Raw genomic sequence first — 23,974 nt, 5'->3', positions numbered from 1 at the left:
CCGCCTCCCAAGACGGGGAAATGACGGAGGTGCTGGTGGCCCCCCGCGAACGGCGGTCGCAATTTTCCCCGGATCCTGTGCGGCCACAATCGCGGTCACGGCGGTCACCCACCGCGCAACGATACTTCCTCGAGGACCCCGATATCCCATTCAAGTCACCCATGCAAGATGAATTTACGGCTCGGGAGTGCCCCAGCCCCGTGGCCTCAACCGTCTCCTCCATCCCACCGTCTCCGAGTTTCACCCCGGCTACCCTGAGCAGTGTGTCCTTGACCGATGATCTCATCCTGCCAACCTACGAGTTTGATCCAAAAGCGTCTTCCGTGCCCTCCAGGGACGACCAAGAGGCCCTGAGCGACGCGTCGGCCGATGCGCTCCCGAACCTCTCGACCGCCGCCTGGTCCGCCTGCACCACCCCAGCGGCCGATGACACTTCCGCGGAGGTGGAACCGTCAAGACATGTCGATTATCTCTCCCACGACTGGAAGGAAGAGGATATCTGGGCCTCCTGGCGCTATGTCACCATGCGCAAAACATCTTACAGCAATGGGGTACGGCTCGAGAACGCGTCCTGGCGAACGTGGGCCAAGGCTAAAAACAATTTGGGGACCATCTCCCCCGAGACATTGAATTGGTAGGTCTCTCTCTGGATAAAACCGGTTGGTGCCGGTGGAATCTTTTGTCCCTCCTCTCATGTTTGTTGTGATTCAAGGCGTGCTCACCATTGGAATGATGTAGGTTGAAGGACTGTGATGTGACATGGTTATATGGCCCCCTTAAGACGTCCGGCTCTAGCGATGCCGTCGCGTCGGATGTATCGCCGCCCCCGAGTCGTCTCGAGACCCCCAATTCGTATCTGGACCGGAAACCTATTTTGAAGAAGAAAACTGCTTCGGAAACCATCCTCCAGCGATCGCTGTCCCAGCACACCCTGCTCCAACATGCGGGGGCCATTCTCCAGGCTCAGGAGGCCGAAAGCGGCTGGGCGCGTCCCCCCTTCCCCCGATCCAACACCGACCTGGACCAGATTCACCACCGGACGGGAAGCTCGACCTACTCGCTCGGCGGGACGCTCACCACCTCGTCCTCCTCCGGCTTGACGTCACCAAGTGAACGACGGCACATCCACTTCAACAATGAAGTGGTCCAATGCATTGCGGTCGAAGCCAAAGGTGGGGACGAGGCAGACGGATGGCCGCCCGCCTTGGATGATGGCTCCTCCTCGGATGACGGCGTGGTCATGATGCGACAAGCCCCTGGCGCCTCACTGAGCAGTCGAAGCACTCCGCGAAATAGCTTCAGCAGCGACAGCAAAACGATTGCCCCTCTCCCTTCCACCACCCTCAAATACCGGGGCGACACCCCCGAGCCTCGGGAATCCATTTTGGATCGCTGGGCCTCGCTCCCTTCTTCTTCTACCTTGTCCCCTACTCCTTCGGTTGAGACCCTCCGACCTTCTCCATCCTCTCCATCCTCTCCATCCTCTCCATCCCCACACCATTTCCAATCCTCTGCCAATTTCCTCCTTGACGACGAGGACGAAGATCCATCCCTTGACTTCACGGGACACTATATCAACCGAGACCAGCCATGGTTCGTACCCGAGGATGAGGCCACCAACCGTCCCTTGCGATTAACTCCTTCAGGCATGTTCATGCCCTATGGTGACGGTGAAGGAGAGCCAGCCAACAATGGTCTGTTGGGCCGAGTTGTCGATACCGTCAATACGGCGCGTGATATCGCCCATGTTATTTGGAATGTCGGGTGGCGACGCTGACCTTTGCCGGCCATTTCTCCTTCTCCATCTTCTTCTCCATCTCCTCCCTCCCTCCCTCCCTCCCTCTCTTGTTTCACCTCTAGAGGACTAGGTTCGGCCGGTTTCCCAGCCAGTTCCCTAAGAGAAGAAAATTTTCCCGCAGTTAACGAGATCGCAAATGTCTGAGTGGTCGCGTACAGTGAAGCATCTGTTTGCGACGAGCATGAATTGGACTTTTGATGAATTTCAGGTTTATAGATTCCCACCTGAGAAGGGGTTGCGATTTGACTCCTTAGATGACCTCCCATCTTCTCTTTTCCCTTTCTGGGGAGGCGACTTTGTTTTAATTTCCTTTTTCTCCTGCTTTTTCTCATGTATGAAACGAACGAAACATACCAGTATCTAATTTCCGGGTTTCCATCCTCGAAGACCCTCCATGAAAATATACACAGTTCAGACGTGCATGGGTTCTTTGGATCTTGTATTTGAAGTCATTAATTTTAGTTTGTAGCTCGACAGATTTTCAGCGGACAATGCATTTCCGTCTCAAGAGGCCATCGGCTCGCAAGGGTATGGTGTCCAGAGGATCGAGGCCAACCGCCGGCGTGCCCCACAGCTCCCGCCCCTAATGAAATGAACCCCCAAAGCCCCCCAACTCGCCTCTCCGCACCTTTTCCTTCTTTGACAATCCCAGCCAACCTCCCCTTCCTCCCCCTAGCCTATTGCCGACTGGGGGCAAACCAATCATCATGGACAACCTCAATGTGGCCGAGTTAGTCGAGCGTCTCGGTAGCGATGAGGATGCCGTGCGCAAAATGGCCGTGTTCAAGCTTCAGGGCAACGTCGGCGACCCGTCTTTCGCTGAATTGTTTATTATTGAGGGGGGGCTGACCCGCCTGCGATACCTGACCCTGCATGCTAACGGGAATACACTGGCTTACAGTCTGACCAGTTTTGCTCGCCTGCTGGAGGTGGACAAAGGATGGGAGTGTGTTGACCAGGAGTTGGTTGAACGGGTAAGAGCTCCGGTTTCCCCATACCCAAGGCTCGACCTCCCCAATTCGCCTGCTAACCATGGGCTCCTGGGTTCGTTTTTGCCTGCCATCAGATCGTGGAACTTATCGTCACTCATCCGCTGGTCAACATCCTCCGTGGCGCGATGTCGATTCTCGTGTCGATCGTGTCCCACCCACACACTGGGGTTCGCGCGTCGCAAGTGGACCAATATGGCTTTCGTGCATTGAAACCGGCCATCGCCATCTTTCCCCAATTCCTCGAGATGCTCGTGAGCAGACTGTCATCTGCAGACCATGCCCTGTGCGCCAATGCGCTGCAGTTGATCAATTCCTTGATGCGCGACTCGATTACACACGACTCGGAGGCAGAGTGGCCCAAGTTTATTCAGAAACTGCAAGACCTCGGCGTGATTCGGGCTGTCTATATGTTGATGCAGGATTCGGCTCTCCAGGATCTCGCCCCGCCTCTTCTTGAATTCCAATCCCTCACCAAAGTCCTTCTGCGTAAGTGGCGAGACATCCCCCTGAATCAGGAGAAGCCGGAACACCGCAGAGCCCTGAAAGGAATCTATCTCGCCAGCAACCCTAGCAAGTGTGTTGATGAGACTCTCGAAAATGGAGAGGAGGCCCGGCGGTCCAAACGACATCACCCAGAGAAGTGGCGTCGCTTGGGATTCGAATCGGAGAGCCCCGTGGCGGAATTCTACGAGGTCGGATTCTTGGGGATGATGGATCTGGCCGACTATGTCCGCAGTCACCAGGATGAATACCAGAAGATGCTTCTCGAACAATCGACAAAACCCTCTCGCCAACGCTGTCCGATTGCCCAAGCCTCCTTGGCTGTGACATCCATCTTGTATGAGCATTTCGAAGTGGACAAGTCGGAAATGGAAGATTCTAAGAGCTATATGCTTCTGGAATCACGATCCAGTCTCGACAAATTGTTCAGACCCCTTCTGCTCCACTGGACTCGACTCCACGTGTCAGGTTTACAGGCCTTCTTCCGCCTCTGGAAAGCAACCGCGGCGGAAACGGAGGATCTCGACAAACTCGTCGAGCTGGTCCGTATTCTGATCGAATCCGTGGTGGGTGGTGCCGCCCGTACGAAGGACGTACAAGATATCGAAGAGGAGCTCGCGAACTTTGAATACCCGCGACTCCGAGAGCTGCAGATGGAACTTCTGGAACTCACGTACGAGGATGCCTGGGGCCAACACTTGCGCCAGGTACGTGATGAGCTTCACCATGAAGCCTTGCAGTTTGTCAAGGAACAACGGATTCGTTGTCTGCTTCAGGGCGCCTGGTTTTCCCTCGAATCTCACTCCAAGTCCGATTCCGGGCCGATTCCCCGATCCTCAGCCTCCTATCAATATATCCAATTATCGCACAACCGACGATACCTGCATTTTGGCGAGTTCGACTCGATGGATGACCGTGCTCCGGAGCTAGATGAACTCCCTGACAAGAGTAAGCATTTTAAATACCTGCATCTAGGGTCCTTTTCTGACTAGGTCTGTGTCTCCTCCATACTAACAAAGAGGACACTAGTTGACCTCTCCATCGTTTCCTCGGTGGTTTCGAATGTCTCCACCACTCCCGATTATTCTTCGTCGTCTACCGTCAAGACGGCTCCTCGTCAGGCCTCCACTAAAATTACCATCCATGGCTATGCATCGTCTTCGACCACGGGGCATTCGAGGGGCCATGGCCATACCCGCACGGGCAGCCGATCTACCCAGAAGGAGGTGGTTCTCCTCATCCTTCGGCCTGCTTCCCATAGTGTGGCCTCTGAGTGGCTTGATGGTCTCCTTATGCTACTCAACCAACAGCCTATCACTGCGGAGACCACTAAGTTGATCGATTTAGTCAGTAACTACGGGCTGAAAATCCGTCTCCTGAATGTTCGGTTTGACGATGCTACGTTCGCTGGCGAAGCGCCTCCTGTACCCGTACGAGACGGGCTAGATGAAGATTATTACTATGACGTCTTTGGTGGTGTATAATCCTGGAGTTGAGCTCTTGGTCTGCTTGTCGTTCCCGTCTCTTCTTTTCTTCTGTCATTTTTATTGGAAACTTGTCGATATATTTATACCCACTGATGGCCGGAGGTGTGTTAGGATCCTGCTGATTTACAATTCAAAAGGGAGTTGTGTCCATAAATTAAGCAAAAAGTCAACTTTGTAACTCTCCATCCCCATATCTTCTTTTTTTTAATTTCCTCGAGATGGGTGAACATCTCGCTTCGAACCACTAGCGACAAAGACCCATCTCCCTCTGTGCTGTATAGAAATATTATGCATTGTCTCCTTTTTGCAACACTGTTTATAGCTATGACTTGCCCCCGCCCCCCCCTTCACCACCTCCTTCCTCGGTCACTTCACACCTTTGTCTTGGGCCATTGTTACTCTGCATATACTATTCATCATTCACGCCGAGGAAAGGAGTAGAAAATCGAGTCTGCAGGATGGATCACAACAAAGGCAATGTACAATATCTCGCAAGTTTTGTGCAAAAATGGCAAGCATTTTTATTACATAGATTTCAAGCCAGCAATTTCATTGCAAAGCAAAAAACCAACCTAATATCAATTTGGGCTCCTCCGTTCCCCCTTCCCCGTAGTGGATTCGCGTGCGCTTGGCAATAAGCTTATGCTTATCGGATACGCAGCAATCCCACCTCGTCTTCTTTTGTCCCCACCCCTTCGACGGGCCCATCATGAACGGTCGCCCCCCCAAGAGACAACGCCGATCCGTTCATCCAGAAAGCGACTCCCAGGAGGATCAGAAACGCCGAGCAAGCTATCTCGGTCCCTCGGACTCGAAGCCCGTCGCGTTCTCATTGTGCTCCAAGACCAAACCGTCTCGAGCCGCCACTTCCTCCCCCTCGCCGAAGAAATCTGAAACGCCCCCTAAACCGATCAAATCCAAGTCTCTTCATAGCTTTTTCCGGCCTGCAACAGAACGCCAGCGATGGTCTTCGCAGAATTTCGAATCAAAACGACCGCTGGCCCCGGTCTCCGAAGCCTCCCTCGATGACGATGTAATTGAAGATGACTATGACTCCTACGATGAAATCTTTACGCAACACCTGGCAGGCGTGTCGAAGGCCGAAAAACAGACGGAAGGGATTGGCTCACCGACCTCTCATGCCTCCGACGAAGCGTGGGGAGCCGCGTCCAAAAAGACACTCGCTGCACGACCCAAGCGCCAAAGCTCGAAACGATTTTTGATGCCATTCGATGCCAGCGGAGATACCACTCAACAGTCATCTACCCTTCCATCACTACCGGCTGCCCTTCCTTCTCCATTCGAGGGGTGTCACCTTCCATGGGCGCAGCGTTTCGCTCCGTCTACTCTCGATGAAATCGCGGTACACAAGAAGAAGGTGTCTGATGTGCAGAGTTGGCTGGAGGAGGCGTTTTCAGGAAGACGGAGAGAGGTGAGTGCTCGGCCCGTGCCTCAAACGGAGCCAGATAGCTCACAGTATTGAGAAATTATCAGACATCATCGCAAGCACTTTTTGGCTGACAAGAACAGAGACTATTAGTTCTTCGAGGTCCTGCAGGCTGCGGCAAAACAACAACGATTGAACTGCTTTCCAAGTCCGTCGGATTTGACCTCATCGAATGGCGTAATCCGTCAGTCACCGAGTTTAACGCTCCTGACTACGTGTCCGTGGGTGCCCAGTTTGAGGAATTTCTCGGACGCGTTGATTTATTTGGAGGTCTTGACCTGGAAAATGATGGCCGTACGAAGAAGACCCAGGATCCAAATCCTAATAATCGCCGCGTTCTCCTTGTTGAAGAATTTCCTACTGTCCTAACGCGAAACTCCTCAAGTCTCTCGGCGTTTAGATCCTCTCTACAACGCTACCTGGCGACTGCATCGGACGCCACCGGCGGGTGGATGCATCCGCCAATTGTTATGGTTGTATCGGAGACATTGCTGAGCTCTGCTTCATCAATTTCAGATAACTTGACCGTCCATCGCTTGCTAGGGCCAACATTGTACAATCACCCCGGTACCGCAATCATTGACTTCAACAGTATTGCCCCGACTTTCATGCGAAAAGCATTACGAGCAGTTCTCGAAAAAGAGGCGCGGGTTTCTCGGCGAGTTCGCATCCCTGGGCCCGCACTTCTGGACCGAATTGCGGAGGTTGGAGACATTCGCAGTGCCGTGTCTTCACTAGAGTTTCTTTGTGTACAAGGTGACCAAACCGGAAAATGGGGTGGTACTCTGGCTAGGATTAAAAGGTCCCGCGGCGACACGGTCTTGACCCCGATGGAGCAGGAGGCCCTAGAGATCATTTCACACCGCGAGGCAAGCCTCGGGATGTTCCACGCTGTGGGCAAGATTGTCTATAACAAACGCCAGGACTCAAGTTTGATTTCTTGCGAAACTTCCATTCCACCCGCACCTCCGAGCCATTTAGCCCATCATAGTCGACCGAAGGTCTCGCAAGTGGCCGTCAATGAACTGCTGGATGAGACTGGCACTGATATCCCGACCTTCATCTGTGCTCTTCATGAGAATTATCCGCCGTCCTGCGATGGAATCCTATTTACCGACCATCTAAACGCTTGCATTGAGAGGCTTTCGGACAGCGACCTCCTTAGTGCCGATCGGAAACCGAGCCGGGGTGCGCGGGCGGGCATTGGGGTCGGCAACACATTTGCTTTCAGCGCCGGCGTGGACGTACTGCGCCAGGAGGAAATCAGTTTTCAGGTGGCCGCGCGTGGTCTTCTGTTTGCCCTGCCCTACCCCGTGAAACGACAACTAGTTTTGGGCAATAGGCGCAGTCGGGCTGGGGATACGCACAAGATGCTCTTTCCAGCTTTATTACGATTGTGGCGAAAAACGGAGGAGATTGAGGGACTTGTGGACTCCTGGATGAAACGTGGTCTGGACCCTTTGAGTAGCTCACATATCCCTCGACACGGTATGGATACCTCTGCCAGGAACACTGGCGTCAAGTCATGGAGGAATACCTTTCAAGTGGGTCCTCCATCATCAGGGGAAGCAGACCAACCCCTCGGAACGGGTGTGACCATGATGTCGCGCCATGATGCTCTGCTCTACCAGCTTCCGTATATGGCCCAGATTGGTCACAACGATCCAGAGAATTGGCAATTAAATCAAATCACCAGCATCCGCGGCGGTCATCTCGATCCTGATGCCGAGGAGGATGAGTTACTCCCCTCACAACCCGAACCCAAGCCTACCAGTAACGGGATGGCGTTCTCTGCATCTCAATTTGAGGAAAAACTGATCCTCAGTGACGATGATATTGTGGATGATTGACCATTGTTTGTTATACTATACTGCCATATATACGAATGTGAAAGACTAAATAAACGCCGCATTTTCCCGGTAGAGAGATGTAATTGTTGATGATGATAATGATGATGGTGATGATGTGCGCGTTATGAATCCATTTAATGTGCAGCAGTCATTGTAGGTTGAACCCATCGAAATTCCCACTTCGCTGTTCATCTTGTTGAAGTTGAGGTTGGAGTTGGAAGTGTGAGATTGTTGTCATGTGGGGTTCGTCCAACGCGAGTTGCGCCCCCCGGCAAGATCTCGACTTCCTTTTCGGCCTCCATTCCGCCTGGCCACCATTTCCTCTTCGCAGCTTGATGTGTCTCAATCGCTAAGATATTTCTATACAGCCCATAATACTACCGAGAAACAAGAAGAGCAACGGCCGAGAACCCCTTCCGCAGAACGCTAGAAGAGAGACTGGGTCCGAGTTGCGGGTTGCGGAGTAGGTCGACCTTCCCTTCCCAGAAACCCAAGAACACTTCCACTGATCCCAATCCACGGTAGGATGATCCATGACAGCGATACCTTGAAACGAAGTCCGGATAAATACGTTCTTCCGCCGACAAGTCCCTCAATCGGCTCGACTATCCTCGATGACCGCGATGTGCTGGTGGCCACGGCAGGTCGGAGAAGCTCCAACAAGGCCAATGAGGCAACGAAGGAGCGCAATACCAGCGTAATTGCAGCTGCGGCTCATGCGGCAGTACCTACTTGGGCGAACATGGTCCTGATGTCTTCGCTCATCTTCGGAGGGTGCTGTGCGAATGTGAGTACCTGCCATCTGGCCGACGTGGCCCGTGTCTAACGTGGGTGTTGGCTAACATGCGGCGATAGGTATTTGCTCTGGAAGCCATTATTAAGTAAGTTGACTGTCCTCAAGAGAGTAATACAATTCCCATATACCAGATAAACTGACAATTCTCACTCTTTAGAGAACAACCCACCGCCGGTAAGCTTGCCTCACTGTGCCTCAAAACGAGAAACTCGATCATTCAATCCTGAGATCCGGTTCTAATCAACCTCCATATAGGCCCATTGATTACCTTCGCCCAGTTCGTACTATGTGCCGTCTTCACGTTGCCGCATTTCCTTTCCTTCTCCGCGGGGCCTTGTGCGTTGTTTCTGAGTCCTCGGGCCATCCCGCTTCGCGCATGGCTGATCTATACCGGGTTCTTTGTGACTGTCAATGTTTTGAATAATTGGGCCTTTGCCTACAAGATTTCTGTGCCTCTTCATATCATCTTACGGTCTGGTGGTCCAGTGGCTTCAATGATAGTAGGATATATCACCAATGGACGTCGATATTCCCGTGGCCAGATCCTTGCCGTGGCGATGTTGACGGCCGGCGTGGTGGCTGCAGCGTTGGCTGATGCGCAGGCAAAAGGTCAGCCCATCGAGATTGGATCTGGAGAAGATGTAGCGATGATGACCACGGCAACTGGGTTTACCATTCTTGCCTTAGCCATGATCCTGTCTGCCTTTCAGGGCATCTACGCTGACCGACTATATGCAACCTACGGGCGAGATCACTGGAAGGAGGCGCTGTTCTATTCGCATTCTCTTTCTCTGCCTTTGTTCTTGACCAATTACCCGCAGATGTTATCGCAATGGCGAGTGGTGTCAAATACACCACCGCTACTCTCGCTGGTCATTCCTGAAACTGGATTTGTTGCACATTCTGCTGCAGCTTCTTCTTCTGGTCTTTCATTCAGTGCTGTAAGCAGCACTGTCCTCTCGATATCAACCGTCGCTCAACAGAGCATCGCCATTAAGTCCATCCTTGGCAAGATCCCCATCCAGGTAGCTTATCTGTTGATGAATGCGCTCACGCAATACGTCTGCATTCGAGGAGTCCATCTACTATCGGCCAAGTCCTCGTCCTTGACGGTCACGGTTGTCTTAAACATTCGCAAACTTGTTTCCCTGTTGCTGTCAATCTATTTGTTTGGCAATCATCTATCGCCAGGGGTTCTTGTTGGGGCAGTCCTCGTCTTTATTGGTGGGGGTCTATATGGGTTTGAGGGCGCACGTTTGAGAAGGAGCAGCAAGAAGAAAAAGGCTCAGTGAACTCCAGCGGGTACATATACTGGCTTAATTTCTTCGGCATATCAAATCCTTCCATGAAACAGATTCGTTTATATACATCTCCCCAGTTGGATTCTCATAGAACGACATACGGATGAGCTAATTTAGCAAGAAGAGAAGGGGCAGAAAGAAGAATTCCCCAAAGGAAGATGAGAATATATCAATAGGAGAGCATGTGCATCAAAGACCCCAATAATTGTACATCCACATAGCTTAAAAAAAAGTCCACATCCCGATACTCAAACAAAAGTACGCATAAGCCATCTGCAGGTCCGAACGCCCTCTTCACTCTATAAAACCTCGCCCACTATCTTGGCCGCTTCCTTGTAAGTCTCCAAGAGCCGCTCGCACTTCTCCCGCTCAGCCTTGATGCCATCATCTTCGTAGAGCAGTTCACCAAAAAGGTCTTCTTTATAGAGTTCGCTGACCAGTCGGTTCTGCACCACGTCCTTGCTGTGATTGACCAAGAGGTGCATGATTGCCTTAGGGACCTGGTCGGCAATAGTCTCACGCACAATGTTGAAATAGGAGGAAATAAGGCGGCGGATCAGCTCTGTCTCCAGCATCTCACGGTCAGTGAGGGTGGGTTCTGCATTATCATGGGGCTGAATAGAGGTTAGTGTAAGAACATCGATTTAACAAAGGGTTGGGAAGTACGGACAAACACAGACATATCACCTCCATATTCAGGTGGAGGGATGCTATATTCCTCAGCGGGCAAGGCGTGGGATCGCACTTCGGCGCGGCGAATACTCTGGCTGATACTGGGCTCTCCTGAATGAGCAGCTGGCCGATTCAGCGACGGCTGTTGTGGAGCAGTCACACTCTGAAGGCCACCATCTTTCCCAAAGAAGTAGTTCAAGAATGAATCTCGGGCGGTGTGCGAGCCACCGAATCCGGTGGGGTGGTTCGAATTGGAACCGTTCAAAGTTGCAGTGATGCCATTCTCCATTGCTCGGCTGACGGAAGGCGACATGCTCCGCGTACCTTTGGCGGACTGGCTTCGAATGGGAAGGTTGTGAGATTTGGATTCTGATTGTGCGTCATCATCGTCTGGGGCGCCAGGAGCACCGTTAGCACTTCCGAGCTCCTTCATTCGTCGTTTCTCACGCTTTCTCTTTTCCTCGGCTAGGATGGCCTTTCGCTCTTCTTCCTGTCTGTTCTGGATGATCGAAGACATGGCAGCGGCCGCACCAGGGAAGTTCGGATGGTTGGTATTGATGTATGCTCTTTGAATGGAGATAAGAGACTCCACATAACCAGCGCAAGGCCCCAGACGCTCACGGAGAAGATCAGACACGACCTCGATCAGCTTACCCTGAAGACGAGGGAACCGTAGCAATTCCTGTGAGCCACAAGTGTGGCAAATTTTAATCAATTCCTCATATACAAGCTCCACACATCGCTGAGCAGGGGCCTCGAGGAGCTTAATCTGTGGCTTCACCAGGAGATCAAAGGCCAGTTCTGGGACAAACAGGCTGGGTCGGGGTCCAGTTGAGTTGCGGATAGCGGTTCTGATGTCCGAGACCGTCAAATTGTGCGTGGGGTCGATAGTTTCCAATGAGTTTCCGAACACCTCGTTGAAAATATAGTAAATACGGGCTCCGCCACAGAGCTCCTTGGTCGAGATCTCCGAGGACGTTCCGTCAATGGACGAGATGAACGAGGACGCAAAGCGAGTCATCAGTTGCAAGATCAGAGATCCGCGGTGTTCTTTGCCGCTAAACTGCTTATTCCCGTAGCTAGCCAGCTCTTGCTGGGTTTGCCCCATCAGGGTATTGAGGCGTGCTTTGATATCTGGCAGACGATCGCGAATATGAGACATCAGAGTCGAATTGAGCGTCTTGGCCAAGAACTGAGTGCCGCATCGGTTGGCCATGTTGCGATATGCCGGGTGATGACGGAAGAACTCCGCTTCGGCTCGCAAGGCCTCCGCGAGTGATTTTCCAGATTGAATATCTTGCTGCGATCGATTGACGACGCCAATGAATCCCAGCTTCAGTGGATATACACGACCGGACAAGATATCCATTGCATTGGTTCCATGGTCCATGAGGTCTAGCTTGGACAAAACCCCGATGGTCCTCCGACCCATAGGGTCCACTTGCCGGGCAAGCTTCAGGGCTTCCGAGTTGACCAAGTCCACATTGGCGGGAGACACCGCGAGGATGATACTGTTCGGTTTCGCGATATATTCCAAAATCAATGTGCGCGTTTGCTTCTCAATGTCGGACGGTTGGTCCCCAATGGGTACCTTCGTCAAGCCCGGCAAGTCCACCAGGGTCAAGTTCAGGACATGAGGGGAAAAGATTTTGAGGTTGATAGGTTGTCGATTAATGCCTTTGTTACTGCCCGCAATACGTGCTGTTTCTGCCTCGATTTCTTGCTTCACTTGCAAGAAATCGTCAAATTTGCGGCCAGGGAGGTGGTGAAATTCAGCCCATTCGTGCTGGCCGGCCACGCTGGCGGGGGTGTGCGGGATGTGAACTTCATCATACTCGGGCCGATCGTCACGTTCACTGGGAATATTGATAAGTTGGAGAATCAGCGGACGTCGGGTGACGATGCCACTGCCGCGAGGTAGGAAATCCCGTCCGACGATGTTCTCCAGGACGGAGGACTTGCCCGAGGATTGGGAGCCAACAACAACCTGAATGAGTCAGTATATGACACGATTGTTGATCGAGACAGGTCTGATCGGTTCAAAAAGGCTCACAATTTGGGGCAGATCTAGGGAATCATTTCCAATGGTGTTGAAGACGAGATCCTGGAGCTTGTTCACAGTGACAAGCAAATCATCGCCCAACGACGCCATCGTGAAGGATAGAAGCCGATATCCGAGACAATTTCGAAGGCAGACGGTGGTCAAGGAGGGGATATCGGCAGGATCAAACTGCCCTCGAGGTTGAAACGAAGATCCCTCGTAGAACCGAGGACGGGAGTCGGAGCAACACTTGTTTATGGACGCTTTTTTGGCTGTCACGTGAAATGCTGACATAAGGACACGATGTCAGCGTCAGTTCTATGACGTCGTCCACAGATTATTGCTTCACTGCAGTAAATCGAATCTGAAGCCGACCTATTTTATCTACAAGGGGCTGCTGAAATATAGAGGATTTCAAGAGAATATGGCAAAGGAAAAATTAAAGATACAATCACTCTTTCTTTCCACGGAGCTAGTTTTGAAGCACAGAAGAATCATTTACCAGAAGGCCGGAGCGCGACATGATTGGTAGTACCTAAGTTACGCGTCCAATTGAACATAGTTGGCCGGGAACAGTCCTCGGGTTCCATTATACTCTCCCATCCACCAGTCATCATCGGGGAATTCCTGGATGTCTCATTTAGTATGCATTGGGGGAGGTGGGAAGAAAGAATGAGGTAGGATAGTCACTGCCAAATGAAGGAGAGGGTGCACATACCACATTCACAATCTTAGCATCTTCCGGGAAGCTGATTTCATTGTCCTCTGCCGCCTCATAATCATATAGTGCAGTTGCAGTCGGAGCCTTGGAGCCTCCATTAGATGTATCAGCTGGCTGCAGAGGGGTAGCAGTAGTCGCAGGCTCAGGCGTCGAGAGTACCGGTTCAGACTCTGGGATAGATTCGTGTACAGAGTGGCCAGGCTCCGGCTGGTCATTCTCAACAACCTCAACGTAGTTTCCAGGGAACAGACCGCGTTCACCACGGGCGTTGACACCCAGCCACCAGTCTTCGTCCACCATTTCAATCTCGGTAACCTGCTCTCCCTCGCGCAAGTCAATTTCGTTGTCTTCAGACTTCTCGTAATCGTATTGCGCCACGGCACGCAACCCTCCATCGAATTGTGACCGTTCTGGGACAAGAGCCTCGGCGGTGGCGCGGCCAAGATCATGTGTGTCCTCCTCTAAGTCTTTCTCGTCCGGGATGGTCTCCTGAATGCTTTGGACAGGCATGATCGAGGGTGGAGATTGCTGCTCTTCGTGTACATCAGTCACGCTACGACCAACCGGCATCGCTACCCGAATGGGTGAGCTCTCGCGCATAGGAGGGGTGGGGGGTGTTGGAGAGCGAGGTTGTAGTGGTGGTGTAGGTAGAACTTGCTGAGCATCATGCTCTGATTCGAGCTCGGGCTCGAGCTCAGGCTCGGAGGGTCTGGTGGGCAGTCCGGGGACAGGAACAGGACGACTGGCTTGTGGGACCGGTGGGGGGGGAGCATCCTGGGCCAGCTGGTTACGGATGTCTTCCACGTGGGGAGCGGGCTCATTCTCGGTTTCCTGGGGTTCTGATGCGCGCGCGTCGGCAACCTGCGGAGAGATGGCTTTATCCTGGACAGTCTGAACAGGAGCCCAGCTCTTGCCTGAATACCCGCTCTTCCACTCTCCCGAGCCGCTGTTCTGGTTCTGGATCGGGCGAGGTTCGCTGTTCGTGGAAGGAGGTGCTCCTCCACGTTCTTTGGCCTTCCGTTCCGCCCAGATCTGAGCTGGCGTTTTCCCTCCCTCGTCCGCAAACGTCCGGCTTGCGCTTCCCACTTGAACCGGCGCGCTTGTTGAGGGCCCAGCCAGGCTAGCTGGAAGGGGCGGCTTGGTGCCGGGGAACGGAGGGCCACCACCAAATTTGTTCGTCACCTTGGGCTTGGGAAGGTTGGTCAGACGCTCGGCGGTCTGAGGACCCGTTGGTGGTTCGGAGACGGGCGAAGGTTCAAAGCGAGGGACCACGCGAGAGGTAGTTGGGGGGGCGTTGACATCGGATGGTTCTGGTTTCTGCGCCTTGGCTCTAATGGCCGCGATGTCTACCTTACCAATCGGTTCGTAGGATCCCTTCACGGGAGCGGGTCTGTCATCCTTCAGTTCCCCCGCTTCGGCAGCCTGCTTACGAATGGCCGCAATATCGACCTTGCCAATGGGCTGATAGCCTCCGCGCACCACATCCTCCTGCTCGTAGGTATTACTGGACAAAGCCGGTTGGCGGGCAGGAGACTGATTCTCGGACTTCAGCTGTTGCAGGTTCACCTTCGTCGGTTGGTACGCAGGTTGAACCTTCTCAAGTTGAGTGCGAGTCACGGGAGGGGCATCGGCCCCCCAGCCATCGTCATCGACTTTGGTGCTTGACGGAGCGGAAATCTTGCTGCGAGCGACCGGGTTCGGAGCAATCCCGCCGGATCTGCTCGGAGTGAATACCGGCTTGCTTGCAACCGGGGGTCTCGGGCCGGTTGAGGTTGACAGTGTCGATGTGACGGGAGCCTGCGATTCTGTTGAGTACTTTGAGCCAGAGGCGTCGGCCACTTTCTGAATGATCCCTTCCGGAGATAGATCACTATCGGCTCGGGCAGTGATCTGGACGTGATATCCCTACAGTGATGTGAGCATTGACATTCCCGAAGTCGACATCGATCAGGTGACGCGGCAGGGAGAGGGAGAGGGAGAGGGCAAAGGGGAAGGTAAGTCAGATCTCACATGCAGGACTTTAGAAACGCTGGCGAGGTGACTGGTAAAATATCCTTTGGTCCGCTCCGGTACGCCTTCACCACACCAGGCAATCAAAACATTTTTCGGTAACCCGGAATTGGGGTCCGTGACCTTCAAATAAGCGAATTGAACCCGGCCCTCTGAAAATTCCTCGATGAGATCGATCAATTCACCCTCTATCGGATAAAGAGCCCCATTAGCATTGAGTGGGATGAGAAGATAATGGGGTCGAGCAGAAGCGGCGAGATAACAAACCTCCTGTGCTTTGGACCTTCAGCATGCTCTCTTTGTTCCCTGCATCTTGCTGAAAGGCGTTCACCAGCGGGGTTGAGACGGAAAAGACCGCCCACTGGCCATAGGTTGACGAGGCTGTAGATCCGGTCGGGAGCGAGGCGTTCACCACGGATTGGTAACTCTTCGATATCGAGGGGCCATTGGAGGACAGGTTCAAAGAGGCCATTGCTTCTGGGGGTTTCAAGCCGAGTAGAGATCAAAAAAATTAGGATGCGGGGTATGGTCAAATGGGATCGGGAGTCCGGAGAAGGGCAGAGAAGGAAGGGGAAAGAGGAGCAGCTGTTCGCAATCAGTCATTTTCCGGTTGCCTTGTTTGGATTGGCGTATGAGGAGGAAAAGGAGCAGAAAGAAAGTCCCAAGGGAGAAGGAGAGATTATCAGTCTGGCGGAGAGGGGGGAACGGGGGTGGGCCAGCAGCCACTCGAGATGAGTTGACGTAGGCGGGGGAGGTGAGACTGACCTGCAGGAGACGAGGACGACCAGATCCCAGATGCAGACGAGAAAAGGAGGTAAATAAACCGATGAAGTAAGCCTGGGATTCAAGGATCGGAAGATCGGAGAATCGAGGAATTGGAACAGGTGTAAGGAGGGTAGAAGGGGAGGAGGAGGGGGGGGGGGGGAGGTGAAAGATGCGATGTGTTCTGGTGTTTGGGTGTTTTGGAAGGTTGGCAGGTTGGCAGGTTGGGCGCGTCAGCGGCGGTTGGCGGTCGGCGGTTGGCGGTTAAAGAAAGGACTATTTTGGGGAAAGCGGAGGAAGAGCGGGGATCCACTCGCCTTTATTGAGCAGTGTGGAAGGATACTCTGATCTCTCGAGGCATAAAGTATGAAGATGTCTTCCGCATCCGCGCAGGGTCCAATAATCTAATGACCATCATTTGGATAGTCGAAGGGAGACCATCGTAACTGGATGGATTAACAGAAATACCTGACGAACTCCAACTGACCTCTAAAACTATGGACTGACCTCGCGTTCGGGAATCCGATATTCTATTTGAATGGACACTACAAGGCCTGCAGAGACCGAGACGTGTGCAGATACAACATGATGTACCGCTGAAGGCAACGAGGGCTCCGTCGCCGAGGGATTGGACGGACAGTACAATACGATCGTGTATCTGGACGAGGCTCGGGTACAGTGGATCCTCGCGCTCACCGGGTCGATCAAAGCGTAACCCCCTCCGTCCTGTATATACCGAGAAATACAGAGTAGGGTCGGAGTATAGCACGGACGATGAGAGCCAGTGCTGACCGCTTGTGCTATGGTGATATATATGTGTATATGTGATATGGCTTGGGTCGCCGTAGGTAGAATCAGCCCCGGGCTCGAATTCTCTCATTTGTCAATCTCTCGGCCAGGGAGACCCGACTACTGTAGCTCGATTGAAGCTCCACTTCATCTTCTTATCGAACCAAAAACCAGCCCAAAAAAAAAAATATCCCGCCGATAAAACAACGATCGCCCCAAAGCTTTCTCAACTTCCCCCATCGACGTGCCTCCCCTTGCTCTTCTTCTTCTTCTTCTTCTTCTTCTTCTTCTTCTTCTTCTTCTTCTTCTTCTTCTTCTTCTTCTTCTTCTCTCTCTTCTTCCCTTCCCCTTTGCTACATCGACCTTCCTGCCAGCGTTTTACAACCTCCCCTCTCGCTTCTGCAAGGTGTCACTGCGCTTCGGCGAACCCAACCCACCCGAGACGACGAAACAAAGCAGAAGATCCCCGCCACCGAGATAGTCATGGGACCCTCCGAGTCCGACAGGTTCGGTCTCAATCCGAATGCCAACGCATCCTCCAACGACGAATCTACGCCGTCCCGAAGCTCCGTCGAGGACCTGCCCAGCTTCCCTCATGAAACCCTCCGGGCTGAAGACACGCCTCCCGATATTCTCCCGCGCGATCAACAACAGAAGACGGCCACTTACGACTATGCGTACGAGAAGTCCATGAGTCACGCCGAGGCGAAGCTTTTCTACCAGCATCACCAGCTTGCGTCGAAAGGTGGTGATCACACAGCGCCCGCCAGCCCGGTGCCTGCGGCTCGCCCCGCGGCCGAAGCGTATGAAATAAGGATGAACGCGACGGGGCCAACCTCTCCGCGACACCCACATAGCCAGACGACCCCGGAAGGGTCGATGCTGCTGGAGCCGGAAGGCCAACTGGAACCCCTCTATCAGGTTGCGCCAGGGGAGACTTTCCAGGGTCCGGGAAGCCCGTGGACGGCGCACCCGCCAACAGTGCCCCTGGGCTTGTCTCATCCCGGGGGTCCATCTGGATCTGAAAACCTGCTCGGGACCGGGGCCGGTGTCGGTCTGGGGCTGTTGTCGGGGGCGAGTGGATTCACTCCCGGTGGGGACACCGTGACATCTGAATTGAATGCGATTTATCGAAAAATAAAGAACCTGCTGGAGCGACGGTCTAGATATATGGAACTGTCTCTGCAGCGGCCGGCAGATGACCCCCGCGATCGACCTGAATGGGAGATCTACCCCCACCCCCCGAACCTGCATGGGACGAGGGGAAGGAATACCAACCAGGAAATGTGGGTGGCGCATCCGACCTGGTGGGTAAGAAAAGGAAGATGGGAGAAGATATCGGGGAGGATTTCGACATGGAAGAACTGATGCCCCTCCCCGGGCCGTCCTCTTCGTGGATGTACCGGTTGGATAGCAACAGCGTTTATCAGGTGTACGAATCGGAAAGTGCAGCAGATCAACAGAAGCCAGTGGTCCAGATTCCATCCCTGCGTGACTTTTACATGGACTTGGATGCCGTGGTCGACGTGTCGACGGACGGGCCCACTAAGAGCTTTGCCTTCAAGCGCCTCTCCTATCTGGAGGGCAAGTTCCAGCTGTATGCATTGTTGAATGAGTACCAGGAGATCGCCGATAGCAAGAAGGTACCGCATCGAGATTTCTATAATGTGCGTAAGGTGGACACTCACGTCCATCATTCCGCCTGCATGAACCAGAAACATTTACTTCGCTTTATCAAAAGCAAGATGCGAAAGTCCCCCGATGAAGTTGTCCTCTTTCGAGACGGAAAGCATCTGACTCTACGGGAGGTTTTTGAGAGTATCAATCTAACTGCCTATGATCTCAGCATCGATACACTCGATATGCATGTCAGTGCCCTGCCTTCCACCCCGATCTTGCTGTTCTTCTTCTTCCAATCGCCCCCTCCTTCTCTCCTGCGGCGACATGACACCGCCCGGCTCTCTCGTAACTAACAACCCATGTTCTTAGGCCCACACGGATTCTTTCCATCGTTTCGATAAATTCAATCTCAAATATAACCCTGTAGGCGAATCCCGACTTCGCGAGATCTTTTTGAAGACAGACAACTATATCAAAGGTCGATATCTAGCAGAAATCACAAAGGAGGTGATTTCCGACTTGGAATCCAGCAAATATCAAATGGTTGAGTGGCGGATCTCCATTTATGGACGATCTATTCAAGAGTGGGACAAGCTTGCCGCTTGGGTTGTGGACAATAAGCTATTCTCACCGAATGTTCGCTGGCTCATTCAGGTGCCTCGTTTGTACGATGTGTACAAATCCAGTGGCATGATGGAGAATTTTGAACAGGTCATAAGTAATGTTTTTCAGCCCTTGTTTGAAGTAACAAAGGACCCTTCAAGCCATCCTAAGCTTCATATCTTCCTGCAACGTGTGGTAGGATTCGACAGTGTCGATGATGAGAGCAAGGCCGAGCGCAGGCTTTATCGAAAGTACCCGATCCCACGGGAGTGGGATACTAAACAAAATCCACCCTACAGCTATTGGATTTACTTCATGTTTGCCAATATTGCATCCCTCAATAACTGGCGACAGCATAGGGGGTTTAACACATTCGTCCTTCGGCCTCACTGCGGTGAGGCAGGAGATCCTGATCACCTGGCCGTGGGATTTCTCTGCTGTCATAGCATCAGTCATGGGATTCTACTCCGGAAAGTGCCCTTGCTACAATATCTCTACTACCTTGACCAGATCGGCATTGCCATGTCACCGCTCAGCAATAACGCGTTGTTCCTCACCTATGACAAGAACCCATGTGCCAGCTTTTTCAAGCGTGGGCTTAATGTTTCCCTTTCTACTGATGATCCACTTCAATTTGCCTTCACTAAGGAGCCGTTGATTGAAGAATATTCAGTAGCGGCGCAGATTTACAAGTTCAGCGCGGTCGATATGTGTGAACTTGCTAAGCACTCTGTCGATCAGAGCGGATTTGAGCTTTCCTTAAAGCGGAGATGGTTGGGCCCCGGCTGTAATCTCCCCGGAGTTGCTGGCAACAATGTTGCCAAGAGCAATGTCCCGGACATTCGCGAAGCGTTCCGACAAGAAACCTTGATGGGGGAATTGGCTCTGTATGCTCAATAATGAAAAGCAGCCGTCTACAATGTGATCAATACTAACAACGGATGGATATACTAGAATTGATCAATATTCCGAGAGCTCTAGTGTGGACGATCGAACTAGCTTGGCACCTGGTTTACTCCACACTGCTAATCAAACGTCGGCAAAAGCCATGAACCACGGTATGTTCTCACATTCAGCGCCTACCAATGGCAGCCAGCACATTCCAACCAGCTAATGCTTGGATTTTCTGGCATAGATTCAACCGGATCCCACACTGCACGGCCATGCATGCCTGTGGGCCAGGGCCACCTTCCTCCTCTGGCTAACGATTCCACCGAGAGTCCACAAGGCCTTGGGCAAGGATTTTCAACATCCTTGGCACCTTCTGCGCCAACCACTCTGTCGTCTAGTCTGTCGGGTGCTGAGTTGACCACCAGTAGTAGGAATACTGCTGGTACATCGAATACAAGTTCAGATGGATTACTGGGGCAGAAAATTTTTCCAGGGATTGTTCATGAAACAGTCCGAAGAGGAAGTATGCTCGCTCAGCCGGTACGCGATGATCATTAGTCAAAACTAAAAGCCTATGAATAGAACAATAAGCCAATTCGCTCTGTCCGTTGATGATGATGAACCTTCCAGCGAAACCGGTATCTCAAGCCTATGTCTGGCTAGATCTACGGGGCGGGCATGCAGTGGTGAAACTTCCAAAGTGTCTCGTTGCTCGGGCATCTTGCCTTCGACAGCTCCAGCTAGTTAATCCATAATTCACTAGAGTCGGAGTACGTACGTCTCTTGACTAGCACACTGTATGTGGGCAGGGGAATCGAGGACCGATGATTATATCCTCTCGTCTCATTTCATCTGATATGATCACTGTGGTAAAAAATGGAGTGGGCAAAGTTTGGAGGACTGGATGTGACAGCCAAGACATGGCTGGCAGATAGGCCGCAATATGCAAAGAGACGTAGAGGAGAGGGGGGGAGAGAGAGCAAGATTAGTATATATATATATAACATATATAAATAAAAAGATGCGGTTCTCTTATGTGTCCCTCTCATCTTCTCACCAGACCTACATATGAATCAGTCGTAGAAACAACTCAAGACCCAACAATACCCCGCGATGAAGACGGCCTCAGATTGCCCAGCTCCCTCTTCGTTCTGGCATTCCCCAGGCCTCGAGGCTATTTTCATCTTCCATCATATTTGGTTGCTGCCGGGCCCACTCATGGATGTAGAGACGGAGAGCTTTCCAACGAGTACAGATTACAACAATGCTAGCGGCAGGGGCCACGTACCCTCGGGCATCGGTACAGAGGTCATCTCGTCGAAGATCTTCGATGGCAATTCCTGAGATCTTACTGAGTTCATGATCATAAAAACGAGCCACGCAAGGGTAACCCAGGGACAAGTAGTTATAGATCTGTGTCACGAAGCCATCATGGAATTCATCACCGAATGCCTTAGAAAAGGTTGGACTCGTACCACTCCGTGGCGGTTGAAAGCTCTCTAGACTTGCTGGGGCCGTTGATGACAGAGCACACAGACCTTCTTCAAAATCATCGCTTTGGAGCATCGGTGTCATAATTCCTGTCATTATTAGTGAACTCCGCTCAAGGCCCTCGTCGCTCTTCCGGCAGGTGCCCATCCAGAGCCCTGTACCTCGGCCATCTTCTGCGCGATTAGTCGCACACCAAAGACCCCCGCAGTCAGTGCAGGGATCCTGAGCTGTTCGAGAGACATAATTCTCGGCCGAAGTCTCCTCGCACAGAGTACCATCTGGAGACAAGCTTTGCGGGAGAACGATATCGGCACCGAGCATTGGTGGGCTTGGACCATTATTCTTGGGTGTCGACCTCAAGCCCTGCGATGAGAGATCAGCGCGCTTTGATGACGAAACCATCGCTCTCAGACGCTGTTGTGCTTCCTCCTTGTGCTGACGCAAGTATTCAAGCTCCCAGGAGAGGTCAGCCGATGATTGCCGGCGAGACTTGATATGGTGTCGATGAGTATCTATCAATTCCGCATCTCCATCCGAGTCTCTGCCTTCCTCGTCAATGGCGAAATGATCTACCGGCTGGTAGACTTGTTCATTAGGAAAGGCAGCCAAGGCTTGCTCCTTCAGCTGCTTCTGGGCTGATCGAGCCGCCAAGGACAACAGGTACTCCGAAAATTCATCGTCGCAGCTTTCTCGAAATAGATTCCGCGTATTATCGTGGAATGCAAATTTCTGCGATACCTTGGCAGGGAATATCCGTGCAAAGCGCGATTCAGAAGGCTCATCGGAGTCCTCACTGCTGTTTGAAGGAATAGACGGTAGGGTTGGGACTCGAAACGAATGCCTTCGCGTCTCCTGTCGCCGAAGTAGGTTTGCATATGAGAACTGTGACTCGACAACGCCTGCAGATGGGGTTTGTGTTGGAATGGTGGGAACTGCATGAAAAATGCGCTGTGTGGGTTCCACATGCCCAATCAACCCCTCGTTGGCCGTGGGGAGTGTAAGTTGACGAGCAACCTCGCTTGATTTTCCTTTGACTGAGCGACGGTCAGTTTCAAGCACTTCAGGTTTGAAACGTCTTGGAACCCCTGGTGCCATCCGTGATGAATCCTGGTCCCGGTTTCGTTCTACAGTGCCAGATTTATGGGCTTTGGATGTTTCGATTGGCACTGGGAGCATACGCCGAGGCCGTTCCACTGCCAGCGAAGTCTCTGGAGTTAAGGGGGGAAGCGAGTCATTCTGATCTTTCTCTGTGTGGTGAGCTGGTGCTGATGACCGAGGCTGGGAGTTACGGGATGTGGTCTCGACAGGTTGTGCTAGGAACCTTCGAGGGCGAACAGACATTTCAGGATGCTCAACCGGCTCGGTCGTGAGCTCTCGGCATTCAACATCTAAACGAATACCAGACGATGTTGATGACACTTCGGGTGAGGACGTATTGCTTTGTTCCCTATTCATGGGAACGACCGTGCCAAGCGGCGACATAGGGGGGTTTGGATGCTTTTCAGGCGGTGGCGGCCGACCCATCGCTTGAGTTGTTGAGTCGTGACCAGACACTAGTTAGTAGTGTTGGAAGAGTCGGTCGCCATAGAATCGCATCTTCAGAAGTTGAGGGGCCGAGGGGGGACGATAAAATCGCTTCAACGGCACAGCGAGGGTTCGGGATGGGTGGAGGAATCGTACCGAAGTGAACTCAAGAAAGTATCTAGTTCGACCAGGATATAATGATAGAAAACCCCCTTCGGGGTTGCAAACCGGAAATTAAAGGGGAAACGTCGCGCGGTCTTCAAAGCCGTTTACGTTGCTCGGCCTAGAGGATACGGTGGCGGGTGGATCTGCCAAGACTTCATTGGGATGCTGATATGTATGTAAGAAACTGCCGCTCTTATACCAATCAATCAATGCTGTTTATTCTAGTTAAGGCCCCCTTTCTTTACAATGTATTACGTAGGAATTTACGCCTTCCAGTTTGTTGGCTAGTTTGTATAAGATTAAATAAATATCTCTCAATAGAATCTGTGGAAATCAGAGGATAGAACACAACTATCTCTTGGCAGAATCGAATTCTTGCGATATCTCGTCAACCAGAGGTCCTAGGATCTTTAGACCTAGTTCAAAAACTATCTAACTTCCCGCTCTCTTGTTTGATACCAGTATCGAGGCTATATCGGCGATAGCAGCGGTAGGCATAGCCGAATCAGGGAT

General features: G+C 52.3%; 8 protein-coding genes across 8 annotated transcripts; 5 read left to right on the top strand and 3 right to left on the bottom strand.

Annotated features, from left to right (window-relative positions):
• Positions 1-20: 20 nt before the first annotated feature.
• Positions 21-1,777, top strand: N7462_004180 (protein phosphatase regulator REG1; the record flags this gene model as incomplete). Its single annotated transcript, XM_057075906.1, has 2 exons — positions 21-634; positions 739-1,777. The coding sequence occupies 2 exons, from the start codon at positions 21-23 to the stop codon at positions 1,775-1,777; spliced, it is 1,653 nt and encodes a 550-aa protein (XP_056935411.1).
• A 728-nt stretch (positions 1,778-2,505) lies between these two features.
• Positions 2,506-4,775, top strand: N7462_004179 (ELMO/CED-12 family protein; the record flags this gene model as incomplete). Its single annotated transcript, XM_057075905.1, has 3 exons — positions 2,506-2,772; positions 2,865-4,239; positions 4,321-4,775. 3 exons carry the CDS (start codon positions 2,506-2,508, stop codon positions 4,773-4,775), a joined length of 2,097 nt encoding a protein of 698 aa, XP_056935410.1.
• A 712-nt stretch (positions 4,776-5,487) lies between these two features.
• N7462_004178 (uncharacterized protein) lies at positions 5,488-8,075 on the top strand (the record flags this gene model as incomplete). Its single annotated transcript, XM_057075904.1, has 2 exons — positions 5,488-6,210; positions 6,309-8,075. 2 exons carry the CDS (start codon positions 5,488-5,490, stop codon positions 8,073-8,075), a joined length of 2,490 nt encoding a protein of 829 aa, XP_056935409.1.
• Positions 8,076-8,601: 526 nt separating this feature from the next.
• Positions 8,602-10,163, top strand: N7462_004177 (uncharacterized protein; the record flags this gene model as incomplete). The annotated part of the gene is made up of 4 exons (XM_057075903.1): positions 8,602-8,862; positions 8,931-8,956; positions 9,029-9,045; positions 9,127-10,163. The coding sequence occupies 4 exons, from the start codon at positions 8,602-8,604 to the stop codon at positions 10,161-10,163; spliced, it is 1,341 nt and encodes a 446-aa protein (XP_056935408.1).
• Positions 10,164-10,471: 308 nt separating this feature from the next.
• N7462_004176 (dynamin-related GTPase DNM1) lies at positions 10,472-12,996 on the bottom strand (the record flags this gene model as incomplete). Its single annotated transcript, XM_057075902.1, has 3 exons — positions 10,472-10,786; positions 10,843-12,831; positions 12,898-12,996. The coding sequence occupies 3 exons, from the start codon at positions 12,994-12,996 to the stop codon at positions 10,472-10,474; spliced, it is 2,403 nt and encodes an 800-aa protein (XP_056935407.1).
• A 429-nt stretch (positions 12,997-13,425) lies between these two features.
• On the bottom strand, positions 13,426-16,088 carry N7462_004175 (putative actin binding protein; the record flags this gene model as incomplete). The annotated part of the gene is made up of 4 exons (XM_057075901.1): positions 13,426-13,512; positions 13,604-15,511; positions 15,617-15,804; positions 15,884-16,088. 4 exons carry the CDS (start codon positions 16,086-16,088, stop codon positions 13,426-13,428), a joined length of 2,388 nt encoding a protein of 795 aa, XP_056935406.1.
• Positions 16,089-17,650: 1,562 nt separating this feature from the next.
• On the top strand, positions 17,651-20,290 carry N7462_004174 (uncharacterized protein; the record flags this gene model as incomplete). The annotated part of the gene is made up of 3 exons (XM_057075900.1): positions 17,651-18,478; positions 18,598-19,035; positions 19,157-20,290. 3 exons carry the CDS (start codon positions 17,651-17,653, stop codon positions 20,288-20,290), a joined length of 2,400 nt encoding a protein of 799 aa, XP_056935405.1.
• A 1,116-nt stretch (positions 20,291-21,406) lies between these two features.
• Positions 21,407-23,296, bottom strand: N7462_004173 (uncharacterized protein; the record flags this gene model as incomplete). Its single annotated transcript, XM_057075899.1, has 1 exon — positions 21,407-23,296. One exon carries the CDS (start codon positions 23,294-23,296, stop codon positions 21,407-21,409), a length of 1,890 nt encoding a protein of 629 aa, XP_056935404.1.
• Between the last annotated feature and the right edge of the window lie 678 nt (positions 23,297-23,974).

This window comes from Penicillium macrosclerotiorum (assembly GCF_028827735.1).
Source record: "Penicillium macrosclerotiorum strain IBT 26536 chromosome Unknown utg000003l_segment0_segment0, whole genome shotgun sequence".
NCBI classification, from domain to species: Eukaryota; Fungi; Ascomycota; class Eurotiomycetes; order Eurotiales; family Aspergillaceae; genus Penicillium; species Penicillium macrosclerotiorum.
The sequence above is the reverse complement of the archived record's forward strand: the minus strand, read 5'-3'. Positions and strand labels throughout refer to the sequence as shown.